Consider the following 22563-nt stretch of genomic DNA (forward strand, 5'->3'; position numbering starts at 1 on the left):
GAAGTTGCCTCTTGTTTCTCTAAGGGTGCTCTTCCATCTCCAAGGGTAAAATCAACAATTCTTCTTGGTTTTGGCCCAACTCCTTTGGGTGTAAAACCCACACACTTGGGTTCTTAGCCCACAAGTGACATTGTGATGCCAATTATTCCACAACCTTGTAGCTTATGATTTGGAGCACCTTCCAAGCTACGAATCTCATCATTCATGTTGAAAAAAAATGTCAAGTAAACGACGATCAAATTAATTATTGAAAATTCTAAGTGAATATTTAACTCAAAATATATATGTTGAATACATTCAGTAATGTACTTAATGCATGTACCACTATCATAATATATATAACTATACAACATAAAAGATAAACCATCCTTATACCCAATAAAGATGCACCTTTCAAATTTACTATCCAACTTGGTTCTTTTCTCCTTTGGAACATGTACATATGCATCACATCCAAATACCCTCAGATGTGAAAGAGGGGGTTTCTTACCAGTCCATACTTCTTGTGGAGTCTTATCCTCCAACACTGATGAAGGTGATCTGTTGACCAGGTAACATGTAGTCTCCACCGACTCTGCCCGTAATTCATGTCCTAACCTAGCACCACTGAGCATTCTTCTTGCATTTTCCATCAACGTCCTGTTCATTCTTTCTGCAACTCCATTTTGCTAAGTTGTGTATGGAGTAGTCTTCTTCCGTATTATATCACACTTCATACAGAACTCTTCAAATTCCTTGCAAAACTCTCCACCATTATATGTCCTCAACACCTTTATCTTCTTCTCTGTTTGGTTTTCCACCAGAGCCTTAAATTCTTTAAACTTGTCAAAGACATTAGATTTCTTCATCAAGAAACATATCCATATATTCCTTGAAAATCCATCTATAAATGATACATAGTACATTTTCTTACAAAAATCAGATTTCTAAGCAATGCGGGATCTTACAAAAATCAGATTTCTGGGCAATGCGGGAATATGTAGAACACCCGAAGGTGTTCTAATCCTTCCACCTTGCAACTTCAACTTGAATTTTCTGAGATCAACGATTCTAGCCTTCTTGTCATCCCCTAAGAAGACATCACCGCCATCATATATATCATACTCGCAGAACCACTCCCTCAAGAGTGAAGTGAAAGGATGCACCTGCATCAATCAACTATGCCTCATGATCTCGATGTGTACTTGAAGAAGAAGCCAAGTACACATCCCCACCTTCATCTGAGATGGTTTTTTCTTCTGCAGAAGGAGCACCATCAGATCCCTTTCCTTTCTCAGGAGTTTTAGATCTACAGTTTTTTTTAAGTGCCCTTCCTTTTTGCATTTCCAGCACACCTTTACAGGTTTTCCTGAAAATTAAATCTCCCTCTAGATTTATATTTCCCACTCAAGGATTTATTTTTGTTTATGTTATGGAACCGTCCTCGTACAGACAAGGCATCACCATTTTGGCCCTCCGTATTTTTCCCTCTCATCTCCTCCAACATCAAGGATGAGGCTATTTCATCAAACTATAAGGCAACCGCATTGCTACCTATTGCAACAACTAGACTATTCCACGAATATGGTAGAGAACACAACAAATTAATGCACTTATCTTCATCTGAAATTTTTATATCAACAGAAAACCACTGACTTACCACAGTATTAAAGGCGTTCAGATACTTTGTCACCAAGTCTCCATCCTTCATCCTCGGGTTATAGAGTGTTTTCGTAGGAACAATTTATTCACCAAAGACTTATATTGGTACAAATTCCCTAACTTGTCCCACAAAGTCTTCGTCGAAGCTTCCCCTGATACATTCAACAATACTGAATCTGAGATACACAACCATATTGTGCTCTTTGCCTTCCAATGAAACTTCGCCCAGTCTTCATCTGACACTGTCATTGGTTTAGTACCCAAATCTACTGTGATCCACTGATCTTTATCCACCAGCAAATCCTCCATATTGAGTTTCCACAACTCAAAACTCTTACCATTAAATTTCTCGATCTCTATCTTTCCACTACTTGTCGTCTTCTTTCACCACAAGAATAGATCCCGTAGATCACCCACTAAACAGGGTCTACCACAGGCCCGAACAAAACCCCTCAGCAGCAAAGATGTCTCGTTGAAGCCAAAACAGTTATAATACCAAATGTAGGTTTTAAACCCATACGAAAATTACCTGCATGCGAATTCTAAAAACAAAAAATAAATAATGAAGAGAGCATAAAACATAAACAGATATATATCGAGATTTTCCCCTGGATCCTAAAACTGGAACTACCACATTGATTTTTCATTATATTCCTTTCAATGTTACAATACATATATATACATGCCAAATCATCCATAAAGCCCAATCCATTAACTTTGGATTAGAGCATAATTGTAGTTCCCTTTACCAGATCTACAAAATACCATGGGCAGAAAACCATCATACCCAAAACCATATGCGAAAACCATGCACAAAACCATAGGTAGGTCCGCCCACCAAATATAGGGTACAATTTTTTTCCAGTTTCTTGTATTAGCATATTTATATTAATAAAATAAGGCTGAGTTCTTCTGCATGTTCATCTTGTATGTTCTTCAGTTGCAGAATGTATTTTTCCAATTTTGTCGTTAAATTTGTGATTCAGTCTGCATAATTTATTTATCAAGTTGACGACTTAAATTTCAGATGCAATTTCCTGCTAAATTTATATTTGGGATATTACAATCTATTGGAAGTGGGGCTGCAGCAGCATCTTCAAATGCTGAAAAAAAAATTAGGCTCAAGAAAAAAACTTGTATGATTGAATTTGTATTATCATCATGTAAAATTGTAAATGTTTTAGTTTCTAAATTACAAAAATAAATAAATCTGTCTTTCATTTTTGTATTCATAATTCACTAATTTGTTATATTTTTCAATGTGTGTGTGTATAACATGTCCTCCAACTCTTATTTCTAGGGTCACCATGTCTTGTGTTGGACAATGATATTTCCATGCCCTCTGTGGCTCATGTCATGTGACTTAACAACTGGAGTTTTCCAGTACAAATTACTTTCTTAACAGGACTTTGTCTCATCTATATATATATCATCTACCATGAAAAAATAAATAGCAACTATTAAATGAAATTCAAACAAGTGTTACTGTTATCTTACATATAAATGATTGTGTTTCATATAATTGATCGATTGGGAAGATTTGTAACTTTCAATTTCCAAAACAGTGGGTTGTACTCAAGAACAAAGAATTTAGTATAGTGATAACAATAACCTTAAGATTCGGTTCATAGGGAAATTGTTTTGTGAATCCCTAGATAACCAAAAAGGCTTATATTTCACACTCAGAAAATTATATGATCCTGCAGAAAGATAAACATGATATAATCAGCTTGATTCCTCCCAATCCCTCTCCCTGTTCTTGCATGAGAATTAGCAACCTCAAAATTTTTTTACCATCTAAAGTACCTACTTTAAATATGGATAGCTGCAAAGAGAAAATCTTCTAAATTGTTTGGCAATAACTATTTACACCAAATCTGAAAATAAGACAAGAACAAACAAAGCCAACAGTATCAACCATACAGATTATGTTTTTACGGGAAGTCCACTCTGAACCCAGGCAGAGTAGCCACCCCCTACATCAGTGACACCTGTGAAATCCTGAAAAAATAATGATACCAGATCAGGAAAACATTCTGGGAAAAGGATAAAAGAATACTTTAGAACTTGAAGCATGCTCAATGCACACTCCTTAATTTTCTCGGAAAAAGAAGACTTGTATAAACACGTGAGTTCATAACCGACAACTAGACAGCATGATAATATGAATATCACGTACCATTCGTGCAAACTCTAGCACTGATCATTTCTTTTCGTAAAAGGAGCAGAGTAGGAATAGGTGTCTTTTATAAATAAATAATGACTGAGCAGAGAAATATTATAAATCCAAATTAGAACAGTCCATGTCAATCCACCGATTTTGTAGCGCATATATATGAGACAGATATATACGATGCAAACACAGTGCCATTCCATAAGGCTTTCATCGGAAATGGCCTATTCCATAACTCATATGTTTCTACTCCCTAAGTACATCAATCTCTTTCAAGTGTTCTTCCCTGGAAACCTATCCTAAAGCGATTATCATTAAACCATATGCCAGCTTCCATTACAAAATAGCCTTAGTAGAGTATGCTTAGATGGTAAAGACTAAAATAAAACTTTCTTTATATCAATAGCAATGCTCAGATTGTGTATTATTTATTAACGTGTCGGAAGATTACGAAACTAACACGCTAGCAAGCGTGTAGGGCTCAGACGTATGCCTAAGCATCATGCAAAGCTAACAGGAGGATCAGAATGAACATCCCTACTTGAGAAAAAATGCATCTATTGAAATGATTTGCTGAAAATATAGATATACATGATTTAAAGCTAATGATTTCCAATCTATTTTGAGATGAGAATAATTTATGTTAAAGAACAAATATAAAGGACTGTAGTACCATATGACAAAATATTTCAAAGCTATAATTCTGTGATATTTCAAGGTATGTTACGAACTAGTGTCCCAACACCTTGCAAATAAAACTTCACAAGCAGATAGAAAAAGATGAGTTTGTGTGCAATGCAACCTATTCAGACACTAAAAGGAAATTGATAAAGCATCCAATGCACAGGATACCTCTAGTGAGGGGGTAGAGTATGGCCATCCACAGACCTGACATATAGTGGAAACTACCAAGGTCAACGACAGTGAATGTTAAATGTCATTCTTCATGGGGCCAAAATTCAAATGGATTCTACTCACTAGTCTGTGACTGCTAAATTTCCATATCTATTATCAGTCATTCAATATAATTGATTGGGTGGTTGTTGCTAGCTCACCCTAATCAATAGCAAATCATTATTATTAAGGTGGACCTAGTATAGAATCTAGATTATGATCGCCAATTCTAAGGCCAATACTTCAGCTCATAGAAACAAAAGTCTATAAACAATTTCTTTCTTATAGAAGAGAATAATTACCGTACTGTACAAAATATTTTTCTTATATAAAATACATAATGAATGAATAACTTACAAGGAATATTACAGTAGTGAGATAGCTGAAGCTCCTCTCTTGGAGTATGGCTAACAAGATGTCCTTTATTGAAACATTAATATACATAATGCTAATTCTGTCCTTGCAAAGGTTATATTTGGTGCCATAACATCTCTCTACTTTCAGAGATTCATTGTCCCTAATGAGGCAAAATTATCTTGCAAGAATGTTGGGAATTAGCTAGCTTTTGGTTGTTCTTATTTTCTTTCTTCTTTCTTTATGCAATATGGATCATTGTTTTTGGGATTCTCATTTTCTACTGGGGCATTTGTTATTGATCTGAGCTATGTTAGCTTTCTCTAAGCCCAGCAAAATGATTGATTAATGTGCCAGTAAATTTTTATACCCAGGATTTTATTTTTACTGAAAACCCAGAAAAAATTTAGGTCTGAAATCCATGCACACAGCTGAGCTTCTAGCAAATTATACACAGCAGAAACAAGAAATCCAAGCACATAAATTTTTACACAGTTTTTACCCTAGAAAACCCCAATGTGGGAAAAAACCAGCAAAGAGGGATTTTATTAGGCTTCAGAGAATAAATCAGGAAAATATTACACCAGCAGTTCCAGAGAATGCCAAGAACAGCCCTAGAAAAGCAGCCACTCTCCTCTGCACAGTATGGCCCTCTCCCTCTGTAGCATATGCCCCCCTTCTCTTCAGCAAACTCAGCCCAGGACATGGCTTCTCCTCCAGCATAGAACTCAGCCCTAAAGACTCGGCCTCTCTCTCTCTTGTGAACTCGGCTTGGGCACGGCCCCTGTCTTCAGCAGATGATGGCCTGAACACAGCCCCTCTCTCTGTGAACTTGGTCCCTTCTCCTCAGCTGCTTGACCTTCCTTCTTCTCCCCCAAATCGGCCAGCTTCTCTCTCACTCGATGTGATCTCCAAATCATGTCCTTCACCCACTCCTACCACCAATTTATAATTTCTCTCATAACCCTCTTTCCTCCATGAGATCTTCAAAGAAAATATAGGCCAAAATTTGATCTATCAATTTCTTTGATTTTGTCAAATGCAAATATTAATTTCCAAAGCTACAAACTTTAGAAATATGAGTTACAAAGCCAATAATAACAATTAAATTAATTAGCATGCTTTTCCTAAGTTTAAACTTTGAAAAAAAACTATTGAAATAAGTAATTATTAAGGGATCTTCTGCAAGCCTAGACACAAGGGTTATGTAGAGACACATGTCCCAGCTACAATTTAACGCCCCCTATTAGTGAGGAAGGTGTTATGGACCACCCCCCAACTTGTCCCTAAAGAAGAACTTGCCTTTCATCAAGGCCTTTGTGAGGATGACTGCAACCTACTCATCTGTAGGTACATATTGCAGCTTCACCTTGCCTTTCTACAAATAGTCTTGGATGAAGTGATATCTGATCTCTATATGTTTCGGCCTATCATGAAACACTGGATTTTCCGAGAGCCTGATTTAGCTTTGATTGTCACAATGTATCACAGTCGGCTCCAATTCTTGGTCAAACAGCCCCATGAGTAACTTCCAAAGCCAAATGGCCTCAGATAATGACAAACTTGCTGCCATGTACTTAGCCTCAGCAGAACTCAAAACAATTGACTTCTATTTCCTATTGAACAAAGAAATAGCTCCAAACCGCAAGCTGAAACAGGAACCTGAAGTACTTTCCCTGTCAATTGTGTTGCTTGCCTAATCAGCGTCTGAATAACCCACTAGTTTCACTCCATCTCCTTGGGTATAACTCAACCCATACTCCACCATACCATGCAGATACACGAGTTTCGCTACCACCCAATGCACTCGCTTTGGCTCAACCATAAATTGACTGTGTATTGACAAGAAAATATATATTTGGTCTGCTGTTGATCAGATACGTAAAAGAACCAATCACCTGCCTATATAAAGTGTGGTTCACTGCCTTTGACTTGGAAGCATCAATTTTCTTCCAATTGGTCACCATTGGTGTAGCCATAGGCCTACAATCCTGCATCTCAAATCGCTTCAGGCTCTCCACAACGTACTTCCCCTGTCCAAGAAAGGTCTACCCATCTTTCTGTCACGCCTCTAATCACAAAAAGTAATGCATCAAGCCCATATCCTTCATCTCAAACTCTGAAGCAAGATCCCTCTTGCAATCTGCAATGAGCTTCTTTGAACATGTAATAAACAAGTCACCAACATATAACACAAGAATAAGCGGCTCTCCCCTAACCAATATGTAGTACAAATTTGAGTCAACATCACTCTTGGTGAAGACTATCCCAAGCAAATAGTTGTCTATCCTGGAATACCACACACATGGTGCTTGCTTGAGTGCATATAGCGGCTCTCTTCAACTTGTAAACATAGGGATCCCTCCCATGCACCTCAAAGCCCTCTAGCTATTCTATATAAACCTCCTCTTCAATCACACCATTAACAAATGTCATCTTGACATCCATTAGATGGATCTTTCAACCCAACTTTGCACCAATCGAAATCACGGCCCTGATAGAGGAATGCCTAACTACAAGGGCGAATGTCTCATCATAATTGTTGATTTGGGGTAGCATCGGATGTGCTCTAGCCACAAAAATTGGTGGAGAGGCTAAAGCACATGAGATCTCCAATACCCAGAAATGGTTTGGGCAGATTCTAAACAGTTTGGGAGATATTAAAATAATTAATATTTTTAATGGAGTCCCTAAGTCTAAACTTAGGGAAAATAAAATATTAATGTGAATTAATATAAAATTGTGTTAGAAGGGTCCAAAAGTCATGGATCAAGCTAGAATTGATCTTAGCCGTTGATTGGGGACTTAATCTCGGCCGTTGATTTGTCAACAAGAAAAGTATAAGAGGAGGCTTGAGAGTCACTTGGAGAACACACCAAGGGAGACCAGTCAATTCAATTTCCGGAGCGGGGTTAGTTGAGAAATTCGAACTAGTGGTCTGGTGAGTAGTCAGGAGGCAGCAAGTACGGAACAGAGAGACGGCATCAAGCACTGGAGACCAACACTGAGGCAGGAGAGGCAGACGCAAGGGCAGCAGGAGAGTGCGCAGTCACTAGAAGGCCTGCGTGGGTGACGCAGAGAGGCCCAAGGCTGACACAGTCAAGCAGAGGCTAACCCAGAGTGTTTGGGAGCCACGCAAAAGTTAGCCAAACTGATGCTGGGACTGGGAGAAGTGCTGGAGAATTTTTCTCTCTGTGGGTAAGCCAATTTGGCACCCTGTTGTACTGACGAATTGCTAAATAATAAAATTCTCCCTTGCTGCATCATTTTCCCACATTGGGTTTTTCTGGGGACTGTTGTCCAAAATATCTGTGTCAATGTGTTGATTCTTGTACATGTGTTTGTTTCTGTATTACGGTGTGATATCTGTAGCAGAATTTATTTTAATGTTTATTGAAGGAATTTCATAAATAACTTATTGAAGAATAAGTAGGAAAAGTAAATCAGATGTTGTAGTGATAGAATTTTCATAATAGTCAACTCCCTTTCCTTGAGAAAACCCCTTAGTTACGAACCGAGCTTTGAACTTCTCAATGCTACCATCAGCAACGTGTTTGATCTTATAGATCCACATGAATCTGACCACTAATTTCCCTTCAGGGCATCACACAACCTCCCATACATCATTCTTCATTATGGAAGAGTACTCTTCCACCATGGCATCCCTCCACACTTGTTGCTCAAATGCCTCCTGAAAACTGGAAGGCTCAGCCTCAATCAACTCAACTGATGTGAGCCATGTAATTGGAAAATATCTTTGGTGATCTGCTCTCCCTAAATGAGATCCAAGGAGCATCCACCAACTCCTAAGCTTTCCTTAAGGTACCCTCTCCCCATTTTGGCCTCTTCATGTTGGAAGTCTTTGTTGAGAAATGTAACTAGTTTCAGTCTTCATAATTGTTGTACTCATTTCAATATGCATCCTATGTAACAAACAAGGAAAAAGAAAAAAAAAAATTGTTATTATTAAAGCATGGGTTTTGTTGACCACTGGAGTGGCACCTGATGATTATATGAAGACTCCATGCCCAAGGATGATCCAGATGACATTTGTACCATCAGATATCATCAGTCAACAGAGTTTTTTAACTCTACTTCTATCTTCTCATCATCTTTCTTGTACCCAGATTCCACACCCTACGGGGAATTGTAATAAGTGATACTAGTAATGATGAGTTTTTGAGTCTGTAACAGGCCTAGGATGTTGGGACTCAATCAGCAAACGAGTACACCTTGGAGTGTTTTTTTTATCCGGTTAATTATCCCTTCTTTTTCAGAGGCGAATAATTTTCTGGATTTTTTCACTCATTTTTTACCCCAAAGCCGGGGTGACGGTTTGAAGGTTGAGCCCCTAACACATCTTAGTGTCTAGAGTCGATGTATATTACCATACTAGATCACACAAAAAATTTCGTGGAATTTGGCTAAGTCTAAGTAGGATTTTTTAATAATTAAAAATTTCCCGCAAAACGGGATTTTTTAATTATTTTCTATGTAATGATGTAAATAAGTGGCCTTAGGAAATGTCTGGGGCATGTGACCCACTTTGGGGGTCACAAAAATGACTTAAAGTCCCTCAAAAGCCGATTTTTCAAGTGACAGTAACAAAAATGAGGAAAAAATTCAAAAAAATGAATAATTAGAAAAATTTATAAATTTTTCTAAAGTCAAAATAAGTCAAATTTGACATGGAAATTATGTGGAGAGTCAAGGGTGATGCGGCAAGCACGTGGGACCCACCTCATAAGGTATAACAGGCTCAAGTCAAAAGTTTCAAGTCAAAGTCAAAGGGGCCCACAATGAGCTCATGAAAAGTACGGACAAGCAAATGTATGAAGTGACTTTGATTTAATTTAAATCAAATGTTAATTAAAGTCTAAAGTGAAAAAGTTAAAGGAACTTGAAGGGACCCCATATAACTATAGTCTACGCATTAGTTTGATAAAAGGCACATGATAAAAGAAGCTTCCATGTACAGCGACAGCAAAGGAATATCCACGTTAGTCAAAGATATCTCCACACAGCGAAAGAAAATCAGCATAGACTTTGATGGAATGTTAAGTAAGGTTAACTCAAGTTTTCGTGAGGACTATCTACGCATTAAACTCCACTTAGCCTCCACGCTGCCAGCTAAAAAGGTACCTACAGCAGTCAAAGCAGACCAGCAAGAGACAATACGCAGTGGTCATTTAAATGAGGATTTATCACAGCAATCAAAACTTTGGTTTGGTGGCAGTTTACGACAACAAATTGATGGGAGTTAAACTCCTCCTTATCTCCACTCATACTCACACCTGGCAGCAAAAATATGGCACGTTAATCTTCAACAAAAACACGCATAGAAGATCAACCTCTACGTTGGCTGCTATACACAGATTTTATTGGCAGCATTGGTATTTGGTTGCAGATGTGTCAAATCACAGGTTTTAGTTGAAGATTTGGGTGGGAGTTTGTCTCCCATTTACTTTAGTTATATATGCACTTGGCAGCCATAAAGAATATGCACCAACAGTTGGATGAACGCTGATTTTCAAGGGAGATATACACAGCCAGTTAGGGAGCAGTTTACAACAGTGATCTCCAGCACTTGGACAGTTCTTGCAACCACTTGCAAATTCGTTTTTGCTTTGGGATCTTCACCCTTCCACTTGTCACTTGCACTCCCATTCGGATTGGCTCCCATTTTCTTATTTATATGAGTCTTGAGCTCTCATTTAGTAGGGTAGAATGAGCTGTTGGGCTTGCGGAGACTCTGCTGGATTTTGTACTCATTTTTCATATAAATAAATAAAAGTCTTTGGGGTTACTAACTTCTCTTGTGGTGCATTCTTTGGTTGATGAGGTATACTTGTGTCATTTGATGTTATTATTCATTTGATTCTACATTGCTATCTAGTTGTTTTTTTTTGTGCATTTGCCTGAAGGCATTATTGTCTAGGGAGGAGAGATTTGCAGCTATCTCAAATCTCCTTTAGGCTTGGTATATTTTGTGCTCTTGTTGTAACTTGTCATTTTCAGTTGAATGACAAGCTCAACTTGGTCTCTATATGCCAAGTCTCTTTTCCGCTAACAATTGGTTTGCAGGCATTTTTGTGTTCAAAGGATAGGTTGCCAACTCTATTGGAGTGTGAGGACTTCTTTGGTTGGAATAGTCACCTCCAAGGATATCAAAGGTCCCACAAGTTGTTCAAGCCAACAATCTCATAAGACATCAAAAGATTTATTTAAGAGTGTTCCTGGAGGCAATTCAAGTTTGAAGAAGAAAGCTAAAGCATAAGCTAAGTAACCCTTTTCCATTGGGAAACCCAAGTCCAAGGTTATTTGGGCTTTCATTTGAAAGCGTTTGACTTCATTCTAAGCAAAAATAAAATAAAAAATTCATTTCTTAAAGAGCAATACTTTGAAGGCACTGGTTGTTTATGTATCTCATGCTTATCTTATGTGTTTATGGTTATTGCTCATATCAGGTTTGCTTATAAATCTTAAATAAATAATCTATTTAGCTCTAACAATTCTCCTAGAAACTCACATCTTTGTTTTTAACTTAACTTTTCATTAGGGACCACCCCCCTTAGCTAACCTAGGAGATAGCTCAAACAGAGAGAGTTGGGATTAGTGTGACAACCCCTTCCCTGAGTTCCCTGCCACCAACCACACCTTGTGGGGTTGAAGGCTTTTCTCACTGACTTGTAGGTAGGTGTAGGCGGCATGGTCAACATCTTTTGGCGCCGTTGTCGGGGACAAGCTTTCTTGTACCTGGGAAATCGACTAACCTTTTGGTTTTAGAATTTTTGAACTTTAGATTTAGATTCTTGCTCAAGTGGCGACTCCACTATCCAAATTTTGCAAGAGTCTCTACTAGGAGAAATTCAAGTGGTCTAGTTATCCCCTCTTCTGATCCTGAAAGGGTTTTTAGAGAGAGGTTGAATAGACTTTCTTGTAGTAGAGCTCTTGCTAGTCTTGGGCAAGAGGCTATTTCTGATATTCATTTGCTTTTTCAAGAACAAGTAGAGCCTAGCATCATGAATGATCTTTTTGCTCCTTGTTACTTCACTATCATAAATGGCTATCCTCACAATATCCCTGACAAGGCTATTGAAAAGTTGCCTTCCTTTCAAGGTAACAATGCCATTAGTGCTACATCACATGTGAAAAACTTTAATGTTTGTATCTTTAAATGGTGTAACTCTGTTTTATCTTTAGAAGAGGATGCTCTTGATTCGTTCACTGAGAAACCTGTTAACTCATATAACTCTTTACAAGCCATTCTAACTGCATTTTTAGATAAGTTTGGAGAGAAGAAGGAAAATAGGCATTTGATCAAAGCCATTAGCAACATGAAAAAAAATGAGAATGAGACCATGGAGGAGTTTAACAAGAGATTCAATGAATTAGTAAAAAGCATGCCTGTTACTGTTAAACCTCCTGATGAATTTCTTTTATGCTCATAACTAGATGCTTTTGGGGATGACACTGCCTATGAGTTGAGGAGGAAGGAGCCTACGAATCTAAGTGTAGCTCAATCTGAAGCCTTGAAGATAGAAAGGGATAGAAAGCAATCAGGAAAATCTGAAATTCCTGGTTTCAATAGAGGGCCATCAAAATCAAATGATTAAAAAGGTAGTGCCAAGGAAGAGACTACACATAATCCTATTAAAGAATTAACTCAACTCATCAAGAGCATGGAAGCAAATCACATCAAAGAAATGCAAAACATGCAAAATAGGTTGGTGGCCATGGAGAGATCACAAGTGCAAAGATTCCAAACTAGGCCAAATGATAGATGGTAAAATAATAAAGGCCCTCAACAGGAACATAGGCCTCCAAATCCATTGGAATCCACCAACATGGTAGATTAGATTTCCCCTTTTTGTAGGCCATGTAATGAGTTCCATGAAGAGGCCACATGCCCATATGTGAAGAGAATCATAGAAAGTGGCATGTTAGGAGGGACAAGTGGTCAAATCAATATGTTCTCCATGGAAGATCAAATATACACCTTTGAGAGAAATCAAGAGATTGACCATAGGCCTAATAATCTTGAGGTTTACAGTATGATTGCAAATTTTGACGAGGTCACTAAGATTTCTAGGGAAAAACCTACATCTGGACAGATTCTTGCTATGGCAAAACACAAAGGGATGATTTATCAGAGAAGGGATATCCAAGTCCGGAATAATCACAGAAATTTTTCTCCTCCTTCAGAATTGAATTTTGACTTGGGAAATTGGTTGAATAATGCAAAGGTTTCTATTCCAGTGACAGAACTTTTATAGATACCATCTCAAAGGGCCAAGTTACTAAGTGCCATTGAAGTTACTCAAAGGGCAGAAAAGCCTAGTGACAAACCAGAAGACGAAGAAATTGTATTTGAGTATGAACTGTTATGTGGGGAATGAAGATCATCTACCATTTTATGTTTCTTTGATAGTGAATGATCGTCTTTTACACAACTGCATGCTTGATTCAAGGGCTTCATCAAATGTCATGACCAAGAAAGTCATGGAGCAATTGAATTTAAGGGTTTCTAGGCCCTATCACAACATATGTTCAATGGATTCTAAAAGAATTGAAGTGTGTGGGATAATTAAAGATTTATAGGTTTTCCTAGCTGCATACACAGATAGAATAATGACTATGGATATTGTTGTAATAGATGTTCCAGATTCATGGGGAATGCTCCTATCAAGAAAATGGGCATCAGATCTAGGTGGCAGCCTTCAAATGGACTTATCATATGCCACCATCCCCATGCCTGATAATACCTTTGTCAGACTTGATCGAGAGTTAGAGAAAAGATATCATGTTGAAGATCCAAGGAAACCAAATAATGAGATTATCTATAGATCATGCCAGACAGGGAGTGATGCAGCGTTGAAAATTTTCCTTCCCCCTTAACAGGACAGATTCAAAACGAAGAGATTAGGCATAGCTCAAAAGGATTGGGTACTTCAAATTTTCCATCAGAGCATTTTCAAGACAAAGCAGTAGGATTGGCAATAAATGCATCATCATCACCATCGCAACTAACCAAGAAGAAAAGAAAAAAGCGAAAAAAAGAAAAAAGATATAAAAAATGAACCACCAGTTTTGAGCAGGATCAAGCCTCAACGCATCAATAGTCGGAAAAGGAAAAGGAAGAGGTTTGGTATATCTGATGGCCACAAACATGTTAAAATTGGGGCAATTCATAATCCCAAGATAGTCAGAATTGGGCAAGGCACATCAAAGAAAGAACCTATGGACCTGCCTACTGACCTGCCTATGAGTAGGCAGGTTCTCAAGATGGATTTCACTAAAGACATTTGATGCCATGGGGCATCCTTTTGTATCATGTTTCTAACCTTATCTCGTGTCATTTTTGTTTAAGTAGTTTTATTTCATGAATAAATTGTCATTTATGCTCTTAGAATAAATTTCCATTTCTTCGTTTCTGTACTTTATCTCATTTGATGATATTTTGAATGGATATTGCTGATATATGTCTTTTGTCGGTGGATGCAGATTCCAGGTTCTTGCACACTATCACTTCATATCTAGCATGCATCCCCATATGGAGCCAAATGTTGACCACTGGAGTGGCCCCTGATGATTATATGAAGACTCCATGCCCAAGGATGATCCAGAGGACATTTGTACCATCAGATATCATCAGCGAAGAGAGGTTTCTAACTCTACTTCTATCTTCTCATCATCTTTCTTGTACCCAGATTCCACACCCTACAGGGAATTGTAACAAGTGATACTAGTAATGATGCTTTTTTGAGTCTGTAACAGGCCTAGGATGTCGGGACTCAATCAGCAAACGAGTACACCTTGGAGTGTTTTTTTATCCGAATAATTATTCCTTCTTTTTCAGAGGCGGATAATTTTCTAGATTTTTTCACTCATTTTTTACCCCAAAGCTGGGGTGACAGTTTGAAGGTTGAGCCCCTAACACATCTTAGTGTCTAGAATCGATGTATATTACCATACTAGATCACACAAAAAATTTCGTGGAATTTGGCTAGGTCTAAGTAAGATTTTTTAATAATTAAAAATTTCCCGCAAAATGGGATTTTTTAATTATTTTCTATGTAATGATGTAAATAAGTGGCCTTAGGAAATGTCTGGGGCATGTGACTACTCGAAATTCATCCTCAGAGACCCAGCATTATCCTAGGACCCACTTTGGGGGTCAGAAAATGACTTAAAGTCCCTCAAAAGCCGATTTTTCAAGTGACAGTAACAAAAATGAGGAAAAAATTCAAAAAAATGAATAATTGGAAAAATTTATAAATTTTTCCAAAGTCAAAATAAGTCAAATTTTGACATGGAAATTATGTGGAGAGTCAAGGGTGATGTGGCAAGCACGTGGGACCCACCTCATAAGGTACAACAGGCTCAAGTCAAAAGTTTCAAGTCAAAGTCAAAGGGGCCCACAATGAGCTCATGAGAAGTACGTACAAGCAAATGTATGAAGTGACTTTGATTTAATTTAAATCAAATGTTAATTAAAGTCTAAGGTGAAAGAGTTAAAGGAACTTGAAGGGACCCCATATAACTATAGCCTATGCATTAGTTTGATAAAAGACACATGATAAAAGAAGCTTCCACGTACAGCTACAGCAAAGGAATATCCACGTTAGTCAAAGATACCTCCACGCAGCAAAAGAAAATCAACATAGACTTTGATGGAATGTTAAGTAAGGTTAACTCAAGTTTTCGTGAGGACTGTCTATGCATTAAACTCCACTTAGCCTCCATGCTGCCAGCTAAAAAGGTACCTACAGCAGTCAAAGCAGACTAGCAAGAGACAATATGCAGTGGTCATTTAAATGAGGATTTATCACAGCAATAAAAACTTTGGTTTGGTGGCAGTTTACGACAACAAATTGATGGGAGTTAAACTCCTCCTTATCTCCACTCATACTCACACCTGGCAGCAAAAATATGGCACGTTAATCTTCAAGAGAAACACACACAGCAGATCAACCTCTACGCTGGCTGCTATACACAGATTTGATTGGCAGCATTGGTATTTGGTTGCAGATGTGTCAAATCACAGGTTTTAGTTGAAGATTTGGGTGGGAGTTTGTCTCCCATTTACTTGAGTTATATATATGCACTTGGCAGCCATAAAGAATATGCACCAACAGTTGGATGAACATTGATTTTCAAGGGAGATATACACATCCAGTTAGAGAGCAGTTTACAACAGTGATCTCCAGCACTTGGATAGTTCTTGCAACCACTTGCAAATTCGTTTTTGCTTTGGGATCTTCACCCTTCCACTTGTCACTTGCGCTCCCATTGGGATTGACTCCCATTTTCTTATTTATATGAGTCTTGAGCTCTCATTTAGTAGGGTAGAATGAGCTGTTGGGCTTGCGGAGACTCTGTTGGATTTTGTACTCATCTTTCATATAAATAAATAAAAGTCTTTGGGGTTACTAGCTTCTCTTGTGGTGCATTCTTTGGTTGATGAGGTATACCTGTGTCATTTGATGTTATTATTCATTTGATTCTACATTGCTATCTAGTTGTTTTTTTTGTGCATTTGCCTGAAGGCATTGTTGTTTAGGGAGGAGAGATTTGCAGCTATTTCAAATCTCCTTTGGGCTTGGTATATTTTGTGCTCTTGTTGTAGCTTGTCATTTTCGGTTGAATGACAAGCTCAACTTGGTCTCTATATGCCAAGTCTCTTTCGCACTAACAATTGGTTTGCAGGCATTTTTGTGTTCAAAGGATAGGTTGCCAACTCTATTGGAGTGTGAGGACTTCTTCGGTTGGAATAGTCACCTCCAAGGATATCAAAGGTCTCACAAGTTGTTCAAGCCAACAATTTCATAAGACATCAAAAGATTTATTTAAGAGTGTTCCTGGAGGCAATCCAAGTTTGAAGAAAAAAGCTAAAGCATAAGCTAAGTAACCCTTTTCCATTGGGAAACCCAAGTCCAAGGTTATTTGGGCTTTCATTTGAAAGCGTTTGACTCCATTCTAAGCAAAAATAAAATAAAAAATTCATTTCTTAAAGAGCAATACTTTGAAGGCACTGGTTGTTTATGTATCTCATGCTTATCTTATGTGTTTATGGTTATTGCTCATATCAGGTTTGCTTATAAATCTTAAATAAATAATCTATTTAGCTCTAACAATTCTCCTAGAAACTCACATCTTTGTTTTTAACTTAACTTTTCATTAGAGACCACCCCCCTTAGCTAACCTAGGAGATAGCTCAAACGGAGAGAGTTAGGATTAGTGTGACAACCCCTTCTCTGAGTTCCTTGCCACCAACCACACCTTGTGGGGTTGAAGGCTTTTCTCACTGACTTGTAGGTAGGTGTAGGTGGCAGGGTCAATAGGTTTCATGCTCATTATTGATGGTCTTTTTAGGTAAAAGCATGTTCTTCGTGCTTCTAGGGTTTGTTAAGTCTTAGAATTTATTGTCTTGAGCCAAAGGAGTCAACATCATGTTTATAAGACTCTTATAGGTAATTTGTAATTGTAAAAAGAATAATTTTTTAGTCTAAAAAGTCCTGGAATCTTGAAGAGTACAAGGCCGCCCTGGGATCATCAAGTCGGCCTAAAGGAGAGAATTCGACCCCTTGAGAAGGCTATATAAAGAGAAGTTGGATTTAATTTGGTGATACACACTCAATAAGTTTGATCTACAAGAAGAAGTTCGATCTGAAGCTAGGAAGAGCAAAAAAAGGAGAGTGAAGATCTAGACGACACTGGGAGGACGAAATTCTTGTTCTTGGGCTCTACTCTTTCTCACACGTACAAAATTATAGGGTTTTGGGTTACACAAACAAGTCGAAGTTGCAGGTTCAAGTTGCAGTAGGACGAAGTGCAAAATCTAGTAGTTGGAAGAAGGAAAACCCTTGTCTTGACCTCGTTGACCTTGGAGAGTTGTCTTGCTCTAAGTAGGTCTCAAGAGGAGGTTGTATTCGGGATTCTAAGAACCTGCAAGGACGAAGACGCTGGTTCAAAGTTGCAAGTCGTGTAGCATTGTTGTAGCTGGTAGGTTGAAGTTGCAGGTTATAGCAGTTTGGTGCAGAATCAAAGGACTTGAGGAAGGGCCGGAGGGCTCATTAGGGTGGCAGGGTGGTGCAAGGTAGGTGATTGGAGTCACCTTTAGGTTGTGGCCTAAAAACACTTTAGGGCGGCAGGGTGGTGCTAGGGCAAGTTGTGGCTTGCACAGGGCGTTGTGGGGTCCATTCAGTTGTGGCTGATAAACTAACAGGGCAGTGAAGCATCCTTTCCGACAACAGCTGGTAAACAAAGTGTTGGGGCACGCATCACAGGTTGGAGCCTAATCTACAGGGCGTTGGGGCGTCCTTCTAGTTGCAACAAGATATTAGGGTCTAATAGCGTCCTACAGGTTGTAGCCTATGAATTAGGGGCTTGATGCCTCCCTTAGTTGTATCTGAAATCTTGATGTAATCAATTTTCTTTTAACAGTGAGAAGACAATTACTAAAAAAGCGTTTGGTGGTTTTTGACCCGAAGGGGGTTTTCCATCTAAAAGTCTGTGTCCATTGTTTTATCTTTCTGCATTGTTGTATGGTGTTGTCTATTGTTGATCATTGTTTATGATCATCTGAAGAAAAACAATAATAATAACTGAAGATTAACTAATGCTCTGAAAAGGATTAAAAAGTGTTAATTGCTAAGAAATATTGATTCACCCCCCTTTCAGTATTCAACCCCCTCAGTATTTCCAACAAAGTGAATCCCAATATAATAGCCCAGAGAGTCATAAACCATAACCCCAAGAACAGTGCTCCTCAAAGGCCGCAGAGATGCTTGCTTCAGATCAATATATAAACCCTTCTTCCACAAATTTGCCTCAGAGGAGACCAAGAATGTCCAAAAGGTGATCACCAGACCTTTCAATAGAAAACACCTGCAAAAAGAAAAATCAACGATACCCCTATGCCAAGCAACAAAGAACCAGAAACCTTGGTTGCAAATGAAGAAGAGAGAATTACTTCAGGTCCCTATTTGAAGAGCAAAGGCACTATATTTATAAGGGCCGAAAATGTTTTTTGATAATAAGCCGACATGAGGATTTGGAGGTAATTCGAATTTATTTTTAATTTTATGGAGCCAAAAATTTTACCTCTAAGTTTGGACCATTTATATTTGAAATGTGTTGACTTTCCTTCAAAGTTTCGGACCATGATAATTTGTTGGACCTCCATGTATTAATAATATTAAATGTGACCCTTTCAACAAATATTTATTGACTTAACAAAGGTCCTTTCTAAGATTAGTGTCATGCTGCCACATCATCCACTAATTTAGGGCTTTTGACAGCACCGTGGATGCATCACCTTAAATTGGGCATATCTCTCAAACCGTGAGAATGCACGAAGAGCTCCACATACCAACAAAATTGGCATGACAAGGAGAATTCAATGGTGAGGGTCTCCAAGGAAAATTCAGTGATTTGTATCACCAAAGTCTCCAACAATCATTGGGTATGATCATCTTCCAAGGCATCCAAACCCTAGAGCGAGGTTTTCATCAATACATCATGTCATCCATGGATACCCACATATCAAGGACATCAACGACGATATCTTGCACCCACTTTGACATTAATGACAACATACTCAATAGATTGTTGAACATTGGTTTCAATGCTCCCCACGTGTTTCACAACATGGACTAACCACCTCTCGTGGATCCTAACTCTGGTGATTGTAGCAGAGAATAACGCCTGCAAGTTTTGGTCTAACGGCTATTGTAATTCCAATATGTCGTTGGAAATACTGAGAGGGGGGTGAATCATATTTCTTTTACAATTAGTTAGTTATTAAAATTTACAGCATTAACAGCTAAACATTAATAATCAACACATCACAAGAGCAATGCACAAGAAATTTTTAGGTGGAAACCCTTCTAAGAGAAAAACCACTAAATGTTTTTCTAATATTTTATGAGTACAAAAATACTTTAGCTCCAATTGAAGGGAGAGCTCCAACGTCCTAGTACTCTAAAAAAGCATTCAAGTTTATCAGGGAGCTCCAACTCGTGAAATGATGCTCCTACACCCTGGTTTTACCAACTCAAACTAGAAGGATGCTCCAACACTCTAGTTTTATCAGCTACAACTGATAGGATACCCTACAAGCTCCAATTTTCCCTAGCACCACCCTATCACCCTGAAGTATTTTCAGGCTACAACCTGTAGGAGACTTCACTCTCCTGTCGTGCACCACCCAATCACTCTAAAAAATATAAGAATAGATAAATGGTTGTGGGCTCCCATACCAGGGACAATGGCCCACCTACAAGGATATCAATAACCCCTTAACTGCAGATGTATAGTTTGAATGTACAATCAATTTTCAAACTACAGAATTTTTCCTTGCATATCATCAATTTTCACTTCTCAAATTGCAATAGATGATAATGCCTTTCAATCGAATCATACCTCAAGTCTACTAATGTAGGTTGTGTCATTGTAGTGCTTGAAGATAGAATTTTTGATGTCAAGTGTGCCACTAATGCGCTAAGATGTCTTCTTCTACCACTGATATGACCTTTGTTAGTCTACCCCCTTTTTTCTCTTATCTTGTTGTCAACTTTGTGCCTCTAATTTCATCCCATTGATGCAACTGTCTTATGCTATTGATACAGAGTTTTTACTGAACCCCCTTTTTGTCTTACAATGAATGATAAGTCAATGGATATGAGTGACCCAAACCCTTTCCTAGAAAAATTTGAAGGATGGAGCTTGTTTGCTTTCTAAGCAAGGTACTATGTGTTTCTAAGGAAAGGAAGAGAGAATTTTCAGGGTTAGGTTTATACGAATAGGCTTGTGAAGAAGTTCCTCATTCCCTAAAATCCTTGTTAGACTTGGTATCCCGGATGGTTCTTGAAAGATGGTCTTTTGAAGCAGTGGGACCACACGTGACCAAGTGGACGCGATCTAGGGTATGAAGAAAGTATGTATCAACCAACGATATTCTTACCCTAGATAAGGTGGGGAAAGGATAAAAGAAAGTATTTTCACTCAAAGATGGTGTTTTGACCCTATGAGGCCCTAGCCTTAGGGATGGAAGGGTATGTTATGATCCCAAAGCTAGGGCTTGACTTTTCTCCCAACTCCATCGTTGGAATGGCTTCACAATTGGAGGAGAGCAAGAGGAAAGGCCAGTGCAGGAGACCCTAGGAGATCGAATTCTTTTGATGGCTAGCTTGTCAGGAAATTGATGCCCTAGGTACCCCAATGTGGCTAGTCTCGGAAGGATGTGAGAAAATATGGATTTTAGTGACCACCCTTGGTAGATCAGTGCCTTAATCTTTGGGAGAATGGAGTTTATGTTGAGTAAGAGTAGGATTTCCTAGTTCCCAGTCAAGGAGGCCTCAAGATCACTTTGTTTGCCCTCTAGGTCAAGAAGAAGCAACCTGGCATCTTTTATGCTTTGATGTGCAATGAAATGGCTTGTCAAGGTCAAATTTTACCCCTAGGAGATTTCTCTCACATTACATGACCCATACATTGAAGGAATGTTATAATAGAAACAAATTCCACAACATTGAGCAGTAAATGCATGCAATAATTAGCCCTAGAACAGTGAAAATCCCAGTCCAGCATATATGACAAAAATAAACAAGAATGACATCAAAAGTACGTACTTACATGTAATAGAGTATATTCAACCATTCACAATTGACAATAAAAAAGTTGTAAGAGAAGATAAACCAATATCCACACATCGAAACTCATCCATAAAGCTCCAATTCATCCTTTAGAAAAAGTTCGAAAATCTCAAGAAAGATAAGAGATCTAAACCAAAGTGATGATGATAAATGAACTCATCTCACTCCCGTTTATACAAAACTTAGGAGTTCGAATTAGCCTCCTTGGCCTACATAAGCCCCAAACATAAAATAATGTGCTAAGAATACAACTTTTATTGACAATCCCACCAAACTCACTCACAAATGAAAAAGTAAGCCTCTCAAGAGGTCAAATAATAATATATGCATGTCGTAGGGCCCTCTAAGAGGCCTAATGAGGTCCATGGGTGCCACAATGAAGAACAGGACCCTCAAAAGCAGTGAATAAGGTGTTAGCCCCTTGTAATAACCTCTGGTGCTCCAAATGACATGTGGGGTCACACAAGTATCTTCATGGGTCTCCAAACAAATCGAAGATGCCTATAGGTCGCCAGCAAGGGCTAGGATGATAGTGTAGGTGATGTCACATCATCATACAAGTTCTGGATCATCTACCAAAATGTATGGTGTAGATTTGGTGCCAGTTGGACATGATGAATCAGGTGCATCCTCCTCGTCCAATAAGAACCACAAATAATCTCTGAATAGTTGTGGGGATCCATGAAGTGCAATCTGCTGCTGTGGAGGCCCATGGCTCTTGCCCTATATGTCCCAATGTAGCCCTCTAGAGGATTAACACCCTCTATACGGAAACCAAACCCAAATGGAAACCATCTGTAATCCTATGTAAGATCCAATGCATCCCCTAGCCTTCCAATACAA

General features: G+C 38.4%; 1 protein-coding gene across 2 annotated transcripts in view; it reads right to left on the reverse strand.

Moving 5' to 3' along the window:
* Positions 1–3075: 3075 nt before the first annotated feature.
* LOC149146833 (thiosulfate sulfurtransferase 16, chloroplastic-like) overlaps positions 3076–22563 on the reverse strand; it is a 171226-nt gene continuing 151738 nt past the window's right edge. For both annotated transcript variants that reach the window (XM_089441476.1, XM_089441477.1), the window contains exons 6-7: positions 3565–3642; positions 3076–3341 (exon numbers count right to left, since the gene is read on the reverse strand). In XM_089441476.1, coding sequence (XP_089297602.1) covers positions 3568–3642 — 75 coding nt within the window. In that variant the 3' untranslated portion in view covers positions 3076–3341; positions 3565–3567. The remainder of the gene's footprint in view (positions 3342–3564; positions 3643–22563) is intronic.

Source organism: Pinus tabuliformis, chromosome 9 (assembly GCF_031772625.1).
Source record: "Pinus tabuliformis cultivar Carrire ecotype Pingquan chromosome 9, CPIR1, whole genome shotgun sequence".
Lineage (NCBI taxonomy): Eukaryota > Viridiplantae > Streptophyta > Pinopsida > Pinales > Pinaceae > Pinus > Pinus tabuliformis.